This window comes from Xyrauchen texanus, chromosome 49, assembly GCF_025860055.1.
Source record: "Xyrauchen texanus isolate HMW12.3.18 chromosome 49, RBS_HiC_50CHRs, whole genome shotgun sequence".
NCBI classification, from domain to species: Eukaryota; Metazoa; Chordata; class Actinopteri; order Cypriniformes; family Catostomidae; genus Xyrauchen; species Xyrauchen texanus.
Genome location: NC_068324.1, coordinates 14,178,230 through 14,194,690, shown reverse-complemented (window position 1 = coordinate 14,194,690; position 16,461 = coordinate 14,178,230). Strand labels below are relative to the sequence as shown.

The window sequence follows — 16,461 nt, the reverse complement described above, 5'->3', positions numbered from 1 at the left end:
ACTCCAGTGATTAAATCCATGTCTTTAGAAGTGATATGATAGTGTGGGTGTGAAACAGATCAATATTAAATCCTTTTTTTTTTTTACTATAAATCTCCACTTTCACATTCTTCTTCGTTTGATTTTTGACTATTTGCATTCTTCATGCATATCGCCACCTACTGGTCGGGGCTGGTCAAAGGTGGAGATTTAAAGTAGTAAATGTTCTTCTACTACTTACACATCTGGCATGCATGAGGGTGAGTAAATTATGAAATAATTTTTATTTTTGGGTGACCTTTCTTTAAGTGTCCCATATATCCCACTTTACTGGAGTACACAAGGTGCTGGGAGTACACAAAGTTTCTACAAAAAAGAATGTGCTTGGAATTAATGAAAGAGTGTGCCACTGATTTATTATACACATAAAGTATTTGCATAAAATTAGCGAATGCACAGTAACTGTTTCATCCCATTTAGCATATCATAAAATACATCCTCACGTCCAGTACAGTGTCTAGTATGAAACAAACTTTATCAAGCACAGTTTTCAGTCCTGTGTGAATTAAACTGAAGGTCAGGAGGTCAGAGGGTAAAGGCTATTCCCCCAGCATTCTCACCTGGTAGGATACACAGCCATCTTGGATCTGCGAAGAGAGGGTAAATTAATGCGGTTAGTCAAGTCCTTTTCCACTAAAAAAAAAATACATTACACCACACGCTTTACATCGCATATACGGGGCCAAATGAACAATTGCAGCTTTATGCGTATATCCAAGCATATATGTAGTAGCGGAAGGAACGCAGTGATACGTTTGCCGGCTTTAGTGCTTTCTGTTTTTGTTCTAAGGCCAGAGCTAGCCGACTAGCGCTGAGCGCTAACAAAAACACAGAGCCGAAACACATGCCAAAAATATTGAAACAGACAAATACATGCATTGTTTATGCTCAGACAGCTACTGTAAAGCTAAAACATTCATAATAATGTAGCTGAATTATTAAGATCCGTATCTGTGTTGTAAATGGTCATATTTGTAATTAGCAGCTACTCAGCTAACGTGCAAAGCTACCTAGCTAATGTAAATCATAACATTTCGCGACATGCCATTATTTCGTTTACTTATTTAATTTCGAAAGTATGTTCATAACAAAATAACATGTAGGAAACCGTTCAGATATTTATAATAAGGCTATGTATCAAAATGTGGAATATGTTCTAAATATCTGGTTATTAATTGATGGATTTAGCTGGTGTAGTAACCTGCTTTTGTATTTGTTTTCAGCTGTCAGTTTATTAAGAGATGTTTATTTGTTTCCCTGCCAGATAGCAAATATCTACTTGTTTTGAATATATGAATACATTATATAGTTAATAACGCATCGCCACAGCAGGACGAGGTTTGGCTACGTGTTCTGTAGTAGCATAAGACTTGATTCGAAAACTAACATTAACAAGTTTAACATGTAGATGTTAAGGTTTGGGTGTATAGAAATTGGGTTGATATAATAGTATTTGCAACATTTCATAATGCACTTTAAAGTAACGTATAGCCTTGGCTCTTGTCCTGCAGTGGGAATTAATTATTTATTACAGGTTTTCACAGATGCTGTATGGAAACTGCTTTAGATGTGTGCAAGGAATATAATGTATAATTTTAAAATATAACAATGAATTTATCTGTTTGTAGGTTGGGTGTGTTCATATAAATCTGGATTAAGCTTGGTTTTAATCAACACCTCTCTTTTTGCGTAGGTGACATACGGAATGTTCAGTGCAACGAGAAAGAAGTTTGTTGAGGGGGTCGAAAGTGACTACCCTGATGAGAGCCTGTACTATGGACAACCATCGATGTTCCAACATCGATCGGAGAAAGATGTAAGAATCATCATTACTTGATTGCTACAGTTATGTTCATTGCATTCAAAAGAACCTCACAAAACGATACAAATCGTAATTGCAATGTGTCTCTACATCACATTTGAATTATGATTGAAACGGCGGCAAATGCAGGATACGTTGCATATCTGTAGGATCAGTTTCATCTCAGGAGTCAAGTGATTTGAATAACTTTTTTCCTGTATGGTGGTTTCAGTTTACACTTAGACACCCTGCATTTTCATTCATTTAACTGTTAGAAATTATGTTTATGCGCTATATAAAGAATCAAGATAAATGATTGTATAGACACCATTGCCAAATTTCATAATGACTAGAGGTGATAAACCAAAACAATGGTTTAGGAGTATGCAAGAATACTACACAAATTGTCTTGTTGATAAATGAGATGAAAATCAGAGAAAATCTTGTAATAACGAATGTTCTAATATTTATGAATTTCCAGATGCTGCCATCTCCCTCGCCGTCATCGTCAGGTCAATTGTCACAACTTGGTGCGAGTTTGTATGGTCCGCAAAGTGAGTACAAGTTGATGCTGATGTGGTCTGTTTTGTCACTCATTAAACATATTGCAGACTTAATTCTTAACTGTGTAGAAAAGCATGCATCTTTCTCTATCTTCGTTTTGCGGTGGTTTTCAGCCTAACTTGTGCTCCACCCTTATCATATTCTGTGTAGGTACACTAGGTTTCTCAATAAGGGGCATGAGCAACAACAACCCTCAACTGAACCGAAGTTTAACACAAGGCACTCAGCTACCGAGCCATAGCACCCCAACAACAGGCGTCCCAACAATGTCCCTCCACACGCCACCTTCGCCGAACAGGTACGCAATCTCCTTGCTTGGCTGTAATGGAGAGAGTGACTTCATGATGCTTCAGTGTGCTAAATCACGGCTCTTGCTGTTGTTCCACAGGGGCATCCTGCCCATGAATTCCAGGAACATGATGAGCTCGCAAGTAGGGCAGGGCATGGGAATTAGCGGCAGGACGAACAGCATGGGCAGTTCAGGGCTGGGCAGCCCTAACCGAAGCTCCCCTAGCATTATCTGCATGCCCAAGCAACAGCCAGCACGCCAACCTTTCACCATCAACAGGTAAGTCTGTCCACAGAGACAGAGCAAATAAGACTTTGTTTTGTTAACAGTAGGGTTGGACATGGCCAACTACTGTGCAATGTGCATTACAATACATACATACAGTCTTGTGCAAAAGTTTTAAGCACTTGTATTGTGAGGATGTTTCCAAAAATAATTCCATGAATATTTTTTATTTATCAATTATCTTCCTACAAATTGCAGTAAATATACAAATTAAATCAATATTTTGGTGTGACCACCCTATGCCTAAAAAAAGCACCAATTCTCCAAGGTAAACTTGCACACAGTTTTTCTTGGTTGTTGGCAGACAGGATGTTCCAGATTATTGAAGAACTTGCCACAGTTCTTCTATCTATTTAGGCTGTCTCAGTTGTCTCCATGTAATTCCAGACTGACTAAGTCAGGTTTGTAATTAATGGAAAAATAAACTGGCTACCGAACTTGTTTCACGCACTTGCTCTCACTCACAGAAACGAGCGAACTTGAGTTAGGGGACTTTCATACCGAATGTCCAACCACTTGACTTGAATGTGTTATTACGTACGTCTGTTCTGTTTTCCCATTGTTTTCTTATGTCAACGTTCTAAACAAGATCAGGCTACATAGAGGGGACTGTTGCATTGTTTATCAATATTTCAGATTGTTCTGCACCAAGCAATATTTCAGCACATAAATGGTAAGGCAACATTTTTTCCCCTTCTGCTTTAGTGTACTGAGGGACTGCCGTGCCTTGTTGAAACTGTGTATGTTTACGGTGTCAGTACTGTTATGACTGTTGCCTATATGCATTCATACAATACAGCCTATTGCAACAGTACTTGCTAGGAGAAGAAATAATAAAGATAATGAGTTTAAAATCTGACGGTATCTTTCCGGCCGGGTGGGGTCGAGCCACACTGATGACACAAGTTTAAGTTTAGCAAGCAGAATTTTCCCTCATTTATCCATTATACAGGTCATCAGCTGCGTATGGGTATGGAGCCTTCATTGCCATATTTTGCACTTCGTAGTTGCATTCTCAGTTGGAGACAGGTCAGGACTGCAGGCAGGCCAGTCAAGCACCCACATGGCTTAAACAGCCATGCACTTGTAATCCAGGCAGTATGTGTTTTGCCATGGTCCTATTGGAAAATGCAGGGATGTCCCTGGAAAAGACGGCATCTGGACGGCAGTATATTTTGCTCTAAAATGTTTACATATCTTTCTCCATTAAAGGTACCCTCACACATGTGCAAGTTACCCATGCCATGGGCACTGACACACCCCCATTCCATGACAGACGCTGGCTTTTTGACCTAATGCTGATAACAGCTTGGATGTTCATTTTCTCTTTGGCCCAGAGAATATGATGGCTGTTTTTTCCAAAAACTATATAAAATGTGAACTCAAAGCACAAAACACAATTCCACTGTTCTACTTTCTATCTCAGATGAGACTGAGCTCAGAGAAGTTGGCGTCGCTTCTGGAAAGTGTTTTACCACGTCTTCTGGTTTTCAATTTTTTCTTAAAATAACAAACAAGTCTTTTCAAAATAGCACAGGGTGAATTGAATTTAAAAATCCCTCCTTTTTGTTTGTATTTGCATTATCCATACTGTCCCAACTTTTTCAAAATTGGGGATGTTTAAATTAACCATCTGTTATCTAATGTGCCGAAGACTTTTGCACAGTTCTGAATGTCATGATTGAATACGTTGTGATGCATCACAATGTTTAACTTGTTTTCAAAGGTAGTGATCTCAGAGAAAAGTGAGAAGGTAATTGGATTATGAGTGAAACTTGGGAAAATGCGCAATAGAGACCCAGCATGTCCGTGCGAGAGAGTGACATCTGCTGGACCACTCGCTCGAATAGCTTCAACTTTGTCCAGTTTTTGAACAGTTTTTGAGTGCAAATACCAAAAAAGTTAGCTTACTTAGATGACCTGCTTGTATGATACACACATAAACTAGAAAGTGTTGATACAAGGATCTAAAATATTGATACGTTATAGTGAGAAAAATAATCACACTATATAATTTTGACACCGCCCTATTGAACCTTACTTCATCAATTATGATTAAACGGCACACATGGCTTGTGTTAGAATATTCTGTCTCAAATGCCTAAGTCTCCATTTATTATTACTGAAATCAAGGCTGGTATATGTGTTTAAAAGTGGCTTCTCCTAATCTTAAATACATAAAATGTATTTTAATTAACTTTCACCTTAGGCCAAGATAAGGCCGATTAAGACTGACCTTAACAAAGGGGTCAAATCCTCTATGTGTCGTTGTAGTATGTCAGGATTTGGAATGGGCCGGAGCCAGGGGTTTGGAATGAACTCCTTATCCAATAACATCTTCAATGGAACAGGTGAGTTTATTGTGAAGCATGCTCTGTGAAAGGCTCTCTGTCTGTTATGGCACAAATAGATTTATACACAGTGGCCCCAAAACCTATATGGACACTTAAAGAAATCGTTCACCCAAAAATGAAAATTCTCTCATTTACTCACCCTCATGCCGTCCCTGATATGTAGGACTTTCTTTCTTCTGCTGAACACAGTTAAAGATTTTTAGATGTATATTTCAGCTCTGTAGGTCAATACAATGGAACTTTGAAGCTCCAAAATGAATAATGAACAAAGAACAAATAAATAATAATAATAATCCATAAGACTCCAGTTGTTTAGTCCATGTCTTCTGAAACGATCCGATTGGTTTTGTTGAGAACATACCAAAATATAACTCCCTTTTCAATTAAAATTTTGATATCTGCCATCTAGGCATGGTAATGATTTCAAGCTCAATTTCAAATCCTTGTGCTTGAAGCATTTGCAGAGTGCTAGATGGCGCTAGGAAGTGTAATTGTGTTTGAAATCATGATCGCCTAGGAGACCGTATCATGCTGTCAATATTTATAGTGGAAAAAGGAGTTATATCGTGGTCTGTTCTCACCCAAAACAGATTGGATCGCTTCATAAAACATTGATTAAACCACTGGAGGTATATGTATTACTTTTATGCTGTTTTTGTGTGCTTTTTGGAACCTCAAAATTCTGGTCACCATTAACTTGCATTGTATGGACCTACAGAGCTGAAATATTCTTCTAAAAATCTTTGAGTTCTACAGAAGAAAAAGTCATACATTTCACAATATGGGATGGCCTAAGGGTGAGTAAATGATGAGAGAATTCTAATTTTTGGGTGAACTATCCCTTTAAGTTACACCTAATGTATGAATGTCTTCGCATTGTGTAACAAAATACTAAACCAAGTGGCATTTATTTTAAAGAAAGATTGTTCAAACACACTTTCCAAGCAGAGCTTTTAACAAAGAAATTTTTTTAGGTTTCAAATGATAATAAATAAAATATTTTAAAATTAAGGCCAAGTGTTTGGACGCTTTATGGTGGACAAATGTTAGTGGATCATTTGATAAATTACTAGTACACCTTTGGTTACTCTGCTAGGCCATCTGTGTGAGCTTGAGGAAACTGACTTGAGAAGTTGAAAATAGTTGAATGAAGTTAGTTTGGATGATGCTAGACCATTTGTTTTTATATGGCTCTTGGTGTCATATTTCATATATAATGCAATGATATTCAAACACGTGTCCACTGTATTAAGTGATGACAAAGAGAGACAGGAAAATTGCCTTAATTGTGTTGTGAAGGAGAGAAATCTCCCTAAAGAGTCTATTCTTGTCTTTAATTATTTCTGCTTTCATCTATGTGGCAGATGGGAGTGAAAATGTGACAGGAATAGACCTATCAGAATTCCCAGCACTTGCAGACAGAAGTCGGAGGGAGGGAAATGGCAACCCAACACCGTTGCATAATCCACTGGCTGGAAGGGCACCCTATGGTAAGAGTTCATTTTATCCCATCCAATTACTTGGCTGATTCAGACACCCTCTTAGTATTTATGAATTAGCACACCTCTCTTTGAATGCATGACATGTCATCCATGCATGATGTGTTATTTATTTAATCACAATAACCATCAGACCTTTTGTTTAAATGTAACTTTCTGTAGTTGGGATGGTCACAAAGCCATCGAATGAACAGTCGCAGGACTTCTCCATTCACAACGAAGACTTCCCAGCTCTGCCCGGCCCCAACTACAAGGACCCAACATTGAGCACGGATGAAAGCAAATCAGTCAGTATTGCCTGAATTTGATCTTTCATAAGCTACAGGGAGAGAATGCATAAATAACATGTGTGATTGTTTTTCAGTATGGGTAAGGATGCTCTCCTATTAAAATTTAAGTGATAGCGTGCTCTGATGTGAATGTCGTGAGGATTGCTTGATCTTAACCTCTTTGTTTTGTGTCAACAGAGCTTGAACTCATCAGGCAAGGGCAGCTCAAGTGCAGATGGACCCAAGTTCCCTGGCGACAAGACATCATCAGCACAGAATAATAATCAGCAAAAGAAAGGGATTCAGGTGTTGCCTGATGGTGAGGCTCTATTGCTGCATGCACTACTGAATGTCAAGCATCTCTCAATGCATGATATCTTGAGGAATCAAATGTTTTTTTTATCCATTTGTGAGAAGAGCTTGATGTATTATGAGGACATACTGTAACTTTGAGAACTCATCCTTCCTCCCCAGTCCAAAAAGAGCATGTATATGCAAATATAACTTGTTCTACAAATGAATGACCATCCACATGTACACATCAGTAGCTATGTTTCCATCAACATTTGTATGCGCATTTTGGGATATCACATAAAAACTGCTGGATGGAAACACAAAGATTTAAATAAATCTCCAAAAATGCACATACAAAAATGATACGCTTGCTTGAGTTGGATACATTTTTCTATTCGATAAGAAATGCACATAAACTATGATGGAAACACATTTACCAAATAAATTCCTACTGAATATAAGAATGAGAAAAGATGCTTATCAAAAAGGTCATGTGACTGAATAACTCATTCATTAATGGACTAACCAGCAGGCCAATCATCGCATCTGAAATGTTGCTCTGGTCATCTTGAAATAACGGTGTCTAGAAAATCTAGAGAGTTTGAAGAGCAAATAAATTGAAAACAGACTTGAACTGCACGGAAAAGGTTTATTGACTCTTTTGAAAAATATCTTATAGGTCTGCACTGTATAGTCATAAGGAAGGATGAACACACACATATAAAGTGCTCAGAAGTGTGTGACGCGCTGTCACTACCAAATATGAGACAAAGTTCTTGCAGTGTTTTTTCTGCCAGTGTTTTTATTTTATTTTTTATTTAAAAAAATGTCTCCCCTTTTTCACCCCAATTTGGAATGCCTAATACCCACTACTTAGTAGGTCCTTGTGGTGATGCGATTACTCACCTCAATTCTCAGTTGCCTCTGCTTCTGAGACTGTCAATCTGCGCATCTTATCACGTGGTTTGCTGTGCATGACAGCGCGAAGACTCACAGCACCTGGAGGCTCATGCTATTCTCTGCTATCCATGCACAACTTACCACGATTTGAACCACTAATCGTGACCATTAGGAGGCTACTCCAACCGGGCCAATTTGGTTGATTAGGAGACCTGGCTGGAGTCACTCCGCACACCCTGGATTCAAACTCGCGACTCCAGGGTTGGTAGTCAGTGTCAATTCTCGCTGAGCTACCCAGGCCCCCTGACAGTATTTTATTAATAAAACACTTACAGTGACGATTTCATTCTTTTGAATACCCTTGGATGGAAATGCAGCTTTATTCGCACATTGTTTTTGCTTATGGTTTTTCGCATAAATTAAATTTGCAACTTGGGTAGAAACATAGCTACTGACACCTATTGTAAAAACATGCTTGAGTTTTGAATTATGGTGGACACTGGTCCAGAAGGAATTCATTGTGCCATTATATTCTGGATAACCAATTCATTTAACATATTCTTCTGTTATAGGCAAGGTAACAAACATTCCCTCAGGAATGGTGACGGATCAGTTTGGAATGATAGGACTCCTTACATTCATCCGGGCAGCTGAGACAGACCCTGGGATGGTTCACCTAGCTTTAGGAAGTGATCTAACAACACTAGGGCTCAACCTAAACTCTCCAGAGTAAGACATTTTCTATTCTTGTCAGATTTGTGCATTCCTAAGGTTCTTTACAGTGCTGTACATTTATTTCTCCATACTGGCTCCATACATGACATTGTGTGCTAATTCTTCTTTCTCAGGAATCTGTATCCTAAGTTTGCATCTCCCTGGGCTTCAGCTCCATGTCGACCACAAGACATTGGTAAGAGATGATTCTCTTGGAATATAACTCAAGTTGAGGTGACAGCTATTTTTGGTAATTTATGTACTGCTTTCTTTACATGTAATTCTTTAATTTCAGACTTCCATGTTCCTTCAGAGTACTTAACCAACATTCACATAAGGGACAAGGTGAGGCCTAAAGATACACTTAGATAACCACTCTTTCTGCTCTTGGGTCATTCTGATCCAATTATAAACTAGATCAATCTCAGAACATTCCTTGTCCAGTGTAAATACAAAAGCATTGAAATCATTTTGGTAGATCCAGCTAACCTCACAAATGTCCTCTTTAAAGCTGGCTGCAATAAAACTAGGACGATATGGAGAAGACCTGCTATTCTACCTCTACTACATGAATGGAGGGGACCTCTTACAACTGCTTGCTGCAGTGGAGCTGTGCGTACTGTTAAACAACTAAAATGACTGAATAATTATATGCTAGAACTTGTGTTTATCTTTCTGACTGACATTTGTGGGTGACATAGAGGTTGAAATGGAACATTTATAGATGGGGTTGTCTGTATTCCAGCTTCAACCGGGACTGGCGGTACCATAAAGAAGAAAGGGTTTGGATCACAAGAGCACCTGGCATGGAGCCAACGCTAAAGACCAACACCTACGAGAGAGGAACGTACTACTTCTTTGATTGTCATAACTGGAGGAAGGTTGCTAAGGTAAAGCTACTGAATTGGGTGTCCTCATCCGTAACCAGTGCCTGCAAATTTGTAAGAGAATAACCACTGAACCTAGCAACATATGTTTTGGGGGGAAACATCTAAGTGTCAAACACAAAGGTATTGTGGTATTAAACTGGGCTGCATTCCCAAAAGCATTGCAAGCTTAAGTTGATCATAGAGACCATTGGTGCCAATGGTTTCGACGATTTACTTAGGCTTACGATGCTTTTGGGAAACGTAGCCCTGGTGGTTTATTAATGTGGATTTTTATTAGTTGGTGTCAATATCTAAAGAGCAGAATAATTAGTAGCACCTTGTCAGTAATTTTGGTGGACCAATAAGAGTTCTTTAATGGCCAGTACTGATAGTGGCTGATATAAAAATGGTACAATTTAATGCTAGCAAATTTAAAGTCTTAACAGGCCTTTAGTTGAAGCACGAACCTGACCCATACCTGCGGCCGTGTGACCCAACCCGACTGATGCCTTTGAATTTTTAGCCTGAACCCAAAATCACTTGCTCTCATAAAAATGTATTCCATACCTGAGGCTGTGTGACCCAACCCGACTGATGCCTTTGAATTTTTAGCCTGAACCCAAAATCACTCGCTCTCATAAAAATGTATTCTCCAAGCAATTAGGTTGCAGCATCCTGTATTTTGTTTGAGCATCGTAGGAAACATTCATGACAGTATTGTAACAGAAAACATACACTATTTTCAGCACAATAGAATAAAAGAGAAAAACATTGGCTTACCGTTTATCAAGTGCAGAAAATTTGTTCAGTGAAAAATTATCTGGAATCATGTGTAACAGTTACATGGAGTCCTATTTGCAACCTGAACAACTTCAGAATGTTGAATCTATGTGACACCAGCTGCATTTTATAAAAAGTTAATTTCTTTTTAACTTGATACTGTCAGCGGCCTATGCGAGATGCTGAGAAAAAACAGCAAGTGCAAAGTGGTCAAAAACAACGTGTGTTTACATAGAAATACACATTCTGTGGGAACACCCCTTAACTCTTGTTCATGTGCAACATTATTCATTAAAACAAACCCGAACCTGAAGTTGTGCTTAAAAAAAACTGACCCGAAACCCAACAGTTGGTTGAGTCCTGTCTTGCTCTGGTTGTGAAGCAGACCTCTATAGCAAATGAGATTTAATGGTACACAAATTTTTAAAACAAATGCGTTTATCGGCCAAGCAGACACAGTTATTGGCAGGCCCATATGGAATCTGCGCACCTCTGTCATTCTCTAACGTTTTACACATTTCCCACCCCTTCCATGTTTGTTGGCCAAATATGTTGGCTAATTTGGGAATGCTTTCAGCATCCAGTAAGAGTGTAATACTTACAGCTCCAACAGAAATTCATTCGCAGAATTTCCCTCAAAATCAGCACAGAAAAGGCTGGGCCTCGTTATCGGCCAATAATCCCAAAATGGCCAAATGTCGGACTTTAAATTGGCTAGGCAATTTTATCAGTCCATCACTACTCAAGCATATTGGAATATTACTTTTATTTGACCAAGCAGGTACATTAAACAGTCGATATGATAACTATATAAGCTATATATACTCACGTCCACTTTATTAGGAACACCTGTACACCTACTAATTCATGCCATTATCTAATCGGCCAATCTTGTGGTAGAAGTGTAATGTTTAAAAATAATGCCGATATGGGTCAGGAGCTTCAGTTAATGTTCTCCTGGGATTTTCACATACAACAGTCTCTAGCGTTTACTGCAAATGGTGCCAAAAACAAAAAACATCCAGTGAGTGGCATTTCTGTGGACAGAACGTTGACATCTGCCATGGTGTCCCGAGTGGCCTCTCCACTAACAGCCAGGACGATGTCCCAACACACCGTCCATGATCTCGAACTATGGAAAGTTCTTCCTTTGGGCACCACTTTGTCCATTGTGCATCTTAACGGATTTGTAATGTGTCCGTAATTTTTTTTGCTGAGATGGTGTGTGGTGTCACAGAAATATGTCTGCACCCAGAGATGTACAACGTTACTGATAAACATTCACTTTTATTAAATTATATCGATCAATGAGTCAAAGTTCCTACATTACAAGATATAAAAGCTTGTTTAACAAACGTTTGCAGAGACTGGTGTACAAAACACAGTAAATTAATCTCTCTTTTGATTATTGTGCACCAGTAGCACAAATGCTAGTGTAGCAGCACAGTTTATCAGTTGGGTTTCTACCCCTGTTATGCTAATGGGAGTATTGCACTTTTGGTTGTTTAAACGTCATATTCCAAGCATCTGGCAATGGAATTCCTTTATGGCCGGAGTTCGGAAAATTCAAGTAGGAATATCCCACATCCGATTGGAATGAGTGTCTCCCTAAACTCCGCCTTTGACCACGCCTCAATCCCCAGTTGGCCTTCTTTGGCCCAAGGGTAATCGCCCTTTGGCCCTGAATAAGCCCAGAGGAGGCACGATTAAGCCCAGGAAGTGACAGTGGGAATGCAACTGGCCTTGACACTAGCACGCTTTCATTTGGCCTGACAGTGGAAACGTGGCTACTGAGATCAAATTTTGTCCCCATTCTGATGGTTGATGTGAACATTTTAATTGAAGCTCCTGACCTGTATCTGTTTCTGCCACATAATTGGCTGATTAGATTATCATATGAAAAAGTACAGTGCATTCAGAAAGTAGTCAGACCCCTTCAATTTATTAACATTTTGTTATGTTGCAGCCTTATGCTTTTTTTCACATCAATCTACACTCCATACCCCATAATGACAGCAACAAACATATTTTTGATAACTTCATAAGCAAATTTATTAAATAGAAAAACTGAAATATCACATCGACATAAGTATTCAGTGCTATGACACTTGAAAATTAGCTCAGGTACATCCCATTTCTCTGGATCATCTTTGAGATGTTTCTACACTTTGATTGGAGTCCACTGTGGAAAATTACATTGATTGGACATGATTTGGAAAGGCACACACCTGTCTATATAACGTCTCACAACTGAAAATAAATATCAGAGCAAAACCTAAGCCATAAGGTCAAAGGAACTGCCTACAGAGCTCAGAGACAGGATTGTGTTGAGGCACATATCTGGGGAAGTCTACAAACAAATTCCAGCTGCATTGAAAGTTCCCAAGAGCACAGTGGCCTCCATAATTCTTAAAAGGAAGAACAACCAGATCTCTTCCTAGAGCTGGCCGCTCGGCCAAGCTGAGCAATCGGGGGAGAAGGGCCTTGGTAAGAGAGGTAACAAAGATCCCAATGGTCACTCTGGATGAGCTCCAGAGATAATGTGTGGAGATGGGAGAAACTTGCAGAAGGACAACCATCACTGCAACACTCCATCGATCTGGGCTTTATGGCAGAGTGGCCAGACAGAAGCCTCTCCTCAGTACAAGACACTGCTTGGATTTGGCAAAAAAGCACCTAAAAGACTCTCCGACTGTGAGAAACCAGATTCTCTGGTCTGATGAAAACGAATTGGCCTCAATTCCAAGCATCATGTCTGGAGGAAACAAGGCACCGCTCATCACCTGTGCAATACCATCCCAACGGTGAAGTATGGTGATGGTAGCATCAAGCTTTGGGGATGTTTTTCAGCAGCGGGGACTGGCAGGGTTGAAGGAAAACTGAACGCAGCAAAATACAGAGATATCCTTAATGAAAACCTGGTCCATAGCACTCAGGACCTCAGACTGCGCTGAAGGTTTACCTTCCAACAGGACAATGACCTTAAGCATATAGACAAGACAGCATTTTGGGGCTTAGAGGGGCCTGGGTAGCTCAGCAAGTACTGATGCTGACTGCTGGAGTCGGGGGTTCAAATCCAGGGCGAGCTGAGAGACTCCAGCCAGGTCTCCTAAGCAACCAAATTGGCTCGGTTGCTAGGGAGGGTGGAGTCACATGGGGTAACCTCCTCGTAGTCACGATTAGTGGTTCTTGCTCTCAAAGGGGCACGTGGTAAGTTGTGCGTGGATCGCAGAGAGTCGCATGAGCCTACACATGCTGCGAGTCTCAGTGGTGTCATGCACAGAGAGCCACATGCATATGTGTGGATTGACTGTCTCAGAAACGGAGGCAACTGAGACTTGTCCTCTGCCACCCTGATTGAGGTGAGTAACCACGCCACCATGAGGAGTACTCCTACTAAGTAGTGGGAACTGGACATTTCAAATTAGGAGAAAAAGGGGATAAAATTAAAAAAAAATAAAGAGTGGCTTAGAGACAACTCTGTGAATGTCCTTGAGTGGCCCAGCCAGAGCCTGGACTAGATCCCAATTGAATATCTTTGGATAGACGAAATGGCTGTCCACCAATGGTCCCCATCCAACCTGACAGAGCTTGAGAGGATTTGCAGAGAAGAATGGCAGAAAATCCCCAAATCCAGGTGTGCAAACTTGTCGCATCAAACCAAAAAAGACTTGAGGCTGTAATCGCTGCTTTAACTTTAAAGGTGCTTTAAATATGTACTGAGTTAAGAGTCTGAATACTTGTCAATTTGATATTTCAGTTTTTTATTTTTAATACATTTGCAAAGTTATCAAAAATCCGTTTTTTGCTTTGTCAATATGGGGTAAGGAGTGTAGATTGATATTGAAAATATTTTAAAGCATTTTAACATAAGGCTTCAACATAACAAAATTTGAAAAGATTAAGAGGTTTGAATACTTCCAGAATGCACTGTACAGGTGTTCCTTATAAAGTGGTCATTGAGTGTACATCAGTCAATACAGGTCCTTCTCAAAAAATTAGCATATTGTGATAAAGGTCATTATTTTCCATAATGTAATGATAAAAATTAAACTTTCATATATTTTAGATTCATTGCACACCAACTGAAATATTTCAGGTCTTTTATTGTTTTAATACTGATGATTTTGGCATACAGCTCATGAAAACCCTCAAAAAATTAGCATATCATGAAAAGAGGGTCTCTAAACGAGCTATTAACCTAATCATCTGAATCAACTAATTAACTCTAAACACCTGCAAAAGATTCCTGAGGCTTTTAAAAACTCCCAGCCTGTTTCATTACTCAAAACCGCAATCATGGGTAAGACTGCCGACCTGACTGCTGTCCAGAAGGCCATCATTGACACCCTCAAGCAAGAGGGTAAGACACAGAAAGAAATTTCTGAACAAATAGGCTGTTCCCAGAGTGCTGTATCAAGGCACCTCAGTGGGAAGTCTGTGGGAAGGAAAAAGTGTGGCAAAAAATGCTGCACAACGAGAAGAGGTGACCGGACCCTGAGGAAGATTGTGGAGAAGGACCCGATTCCAGACCTTGGGGACCTCGCGGAAGCAGTGGACTGAGTCTGGAGTAGAAACATCCAGAGCCACTGTGCACAGGCACCAGAAACAGCGGCAGAAGCGCCTGACCTGGGCTACAGAGAAGCAGCACTGGACTGTTGCTCAGTGGTCCAAAGTACTTTTTTCGGATGAAAGCAAATTTTGCATGTCATTCGAAATCAAGGTGCCAGAGTCTGGAGGAAGACTGGGGAGAAGGAAATGCCAAAATGCCTGAAGTCCAGTGTCAAGAACCCACAGTCAGTGATGGTCTGGGGTGCCATGTCAGCTGCTGGTGTTGGTCCACTGTGTTTTATCAAGGGCAGGGTCAATGCAGCTAGCTATCAGGAGATTTTGGAGCACTTCATGCTTCCATCTGCTGAAAAGCTTTATGGAGATGAAGATTTCATTTTTCAGCACGACCTGGCACCTGCTCACAGTGCCAAAACCACTGGTAAATGGTTTACTGACCATGGTATTACTGTGCTCAATTGGCCTGCCAACTCTCCTGACCTGAACCCCATAGAGAATCTGTGGGATATTGTGAAGAGAAAGTTGAGAGGCGCAAGACCCAACACTCTGGATGAGCTTAAGGCCACTATCGAAGCATCCTGGGCCTCCATAACACCTCAGCAGTGCCACAGGCTGATTGCCTCCATGCCACGCCGCATTGAAGCAGTCATTTCTGCAAAAGGATTCCCGACCAAGTATTGAGTGCATAACTGAACATAATTATTTGAAGGTTGACTTTTTTTTGGTATTAAAAACACTTCTTTTATTGGTCGGATGAAATATGCTAATTTTTTGAGATAGGAATATGGGGTTTTCATGAGCTGTATGCCAAAATCATCAGTATTAAAACAATAAAAGACCTGAAATATTTCAGTTGGTGTGCAATGAATCTAAAATATATGAAAGTTTAATTTTTATCATTACATTATGGAAAATAATGACCTTTATCACAATATGCTAATTTTTTGAGAAGGACCTGTGTAAACACTGTGCATTCAAGTGAAGCTTTACATGTCTATACTTGTTGGTGGCCATTATCTATGAGCTTTCCTGTCATTTCTTAGGAGTTTCACCTTGAATACGACAAACTAGAGGAGCGGCCTCACGTGCCAACCACCTTTAACTACAATCCAGCCCAGCAAGCCTTCTGAAGCCGAGTCCCTCAGCACCTGTGAGCTCTAAGAGCAATTGGCAGAGACAGCCAGCCGACCACAAAACTGGTGGGGTGGGGGGGAAGGGTAGGGGTCTCCACCTTG

General features: G+C 40.0%; 1 protein-coding gene across 1 annotated transcript; it reads left to right on the top strand.

Moving 5' to 3' along the window:
* The first annotated feature begins 599 nt into the window (after positions 1–599).
* Positions 600–16,444, top strand: LOC127640340 (CCR4-NOT transcription complex subunit 2). Its single transcript, XM_052122836.1, has 15 exons — positions 600–652; positions 1,733–1,855; positions 2,322–2,394; positions 2,555–2,702; positions 2,793–2,972; positions 5,253–5,329; positions 6,697–6,822; positions 6,994–7,118; positions 7,299–7,419; positions 8,867–9,023; positions 9,143–9,204; positions 9,304–9,353; positions 9,520–9,620; positions 9,754–9,898; positions 16,270–16,444. The coding sequence occupies exons 2-15, from the start codon at positions 1,745–1,747 to the stop codon at positions 16,354–16,356; spliced, it is 1,563 nt and encodes a 520-aa protein (XP_051978796.1). The 5' UTR covers positions 600–652; positions 1,733–1,744; the 3' UTR covers positions 16,357–16,444.
* Positions 16,445–16,461: the final 17 nt, after the last annotated feature.

Excerpts from the sequence above, each read along its gene's own strand:
- LOC127640340 (XM_052122836.1), top strand. The coding sequence starts at position 1,745 with ATGTTCAGTGCAACGAGAAAGAAGTTTGTTGAGGGGGTCGAAAGTGAC. Across the intron at positions 1,856-2,321 it reads AACATCGATCGGAGAAAGAT|ATGCTGCCATCTCCCTCGCC; the intron begins GTAAGAATCATC and ends ATGAATTTCCAG. Across the intron at positions 6,823-6,993 it reads GGCTGGAAGGGCACCCTATG|TTGGGATGGTCACAAAGCCA; the intron begins GTAAGAGTTCAT and ends AACTTTCTGTAG.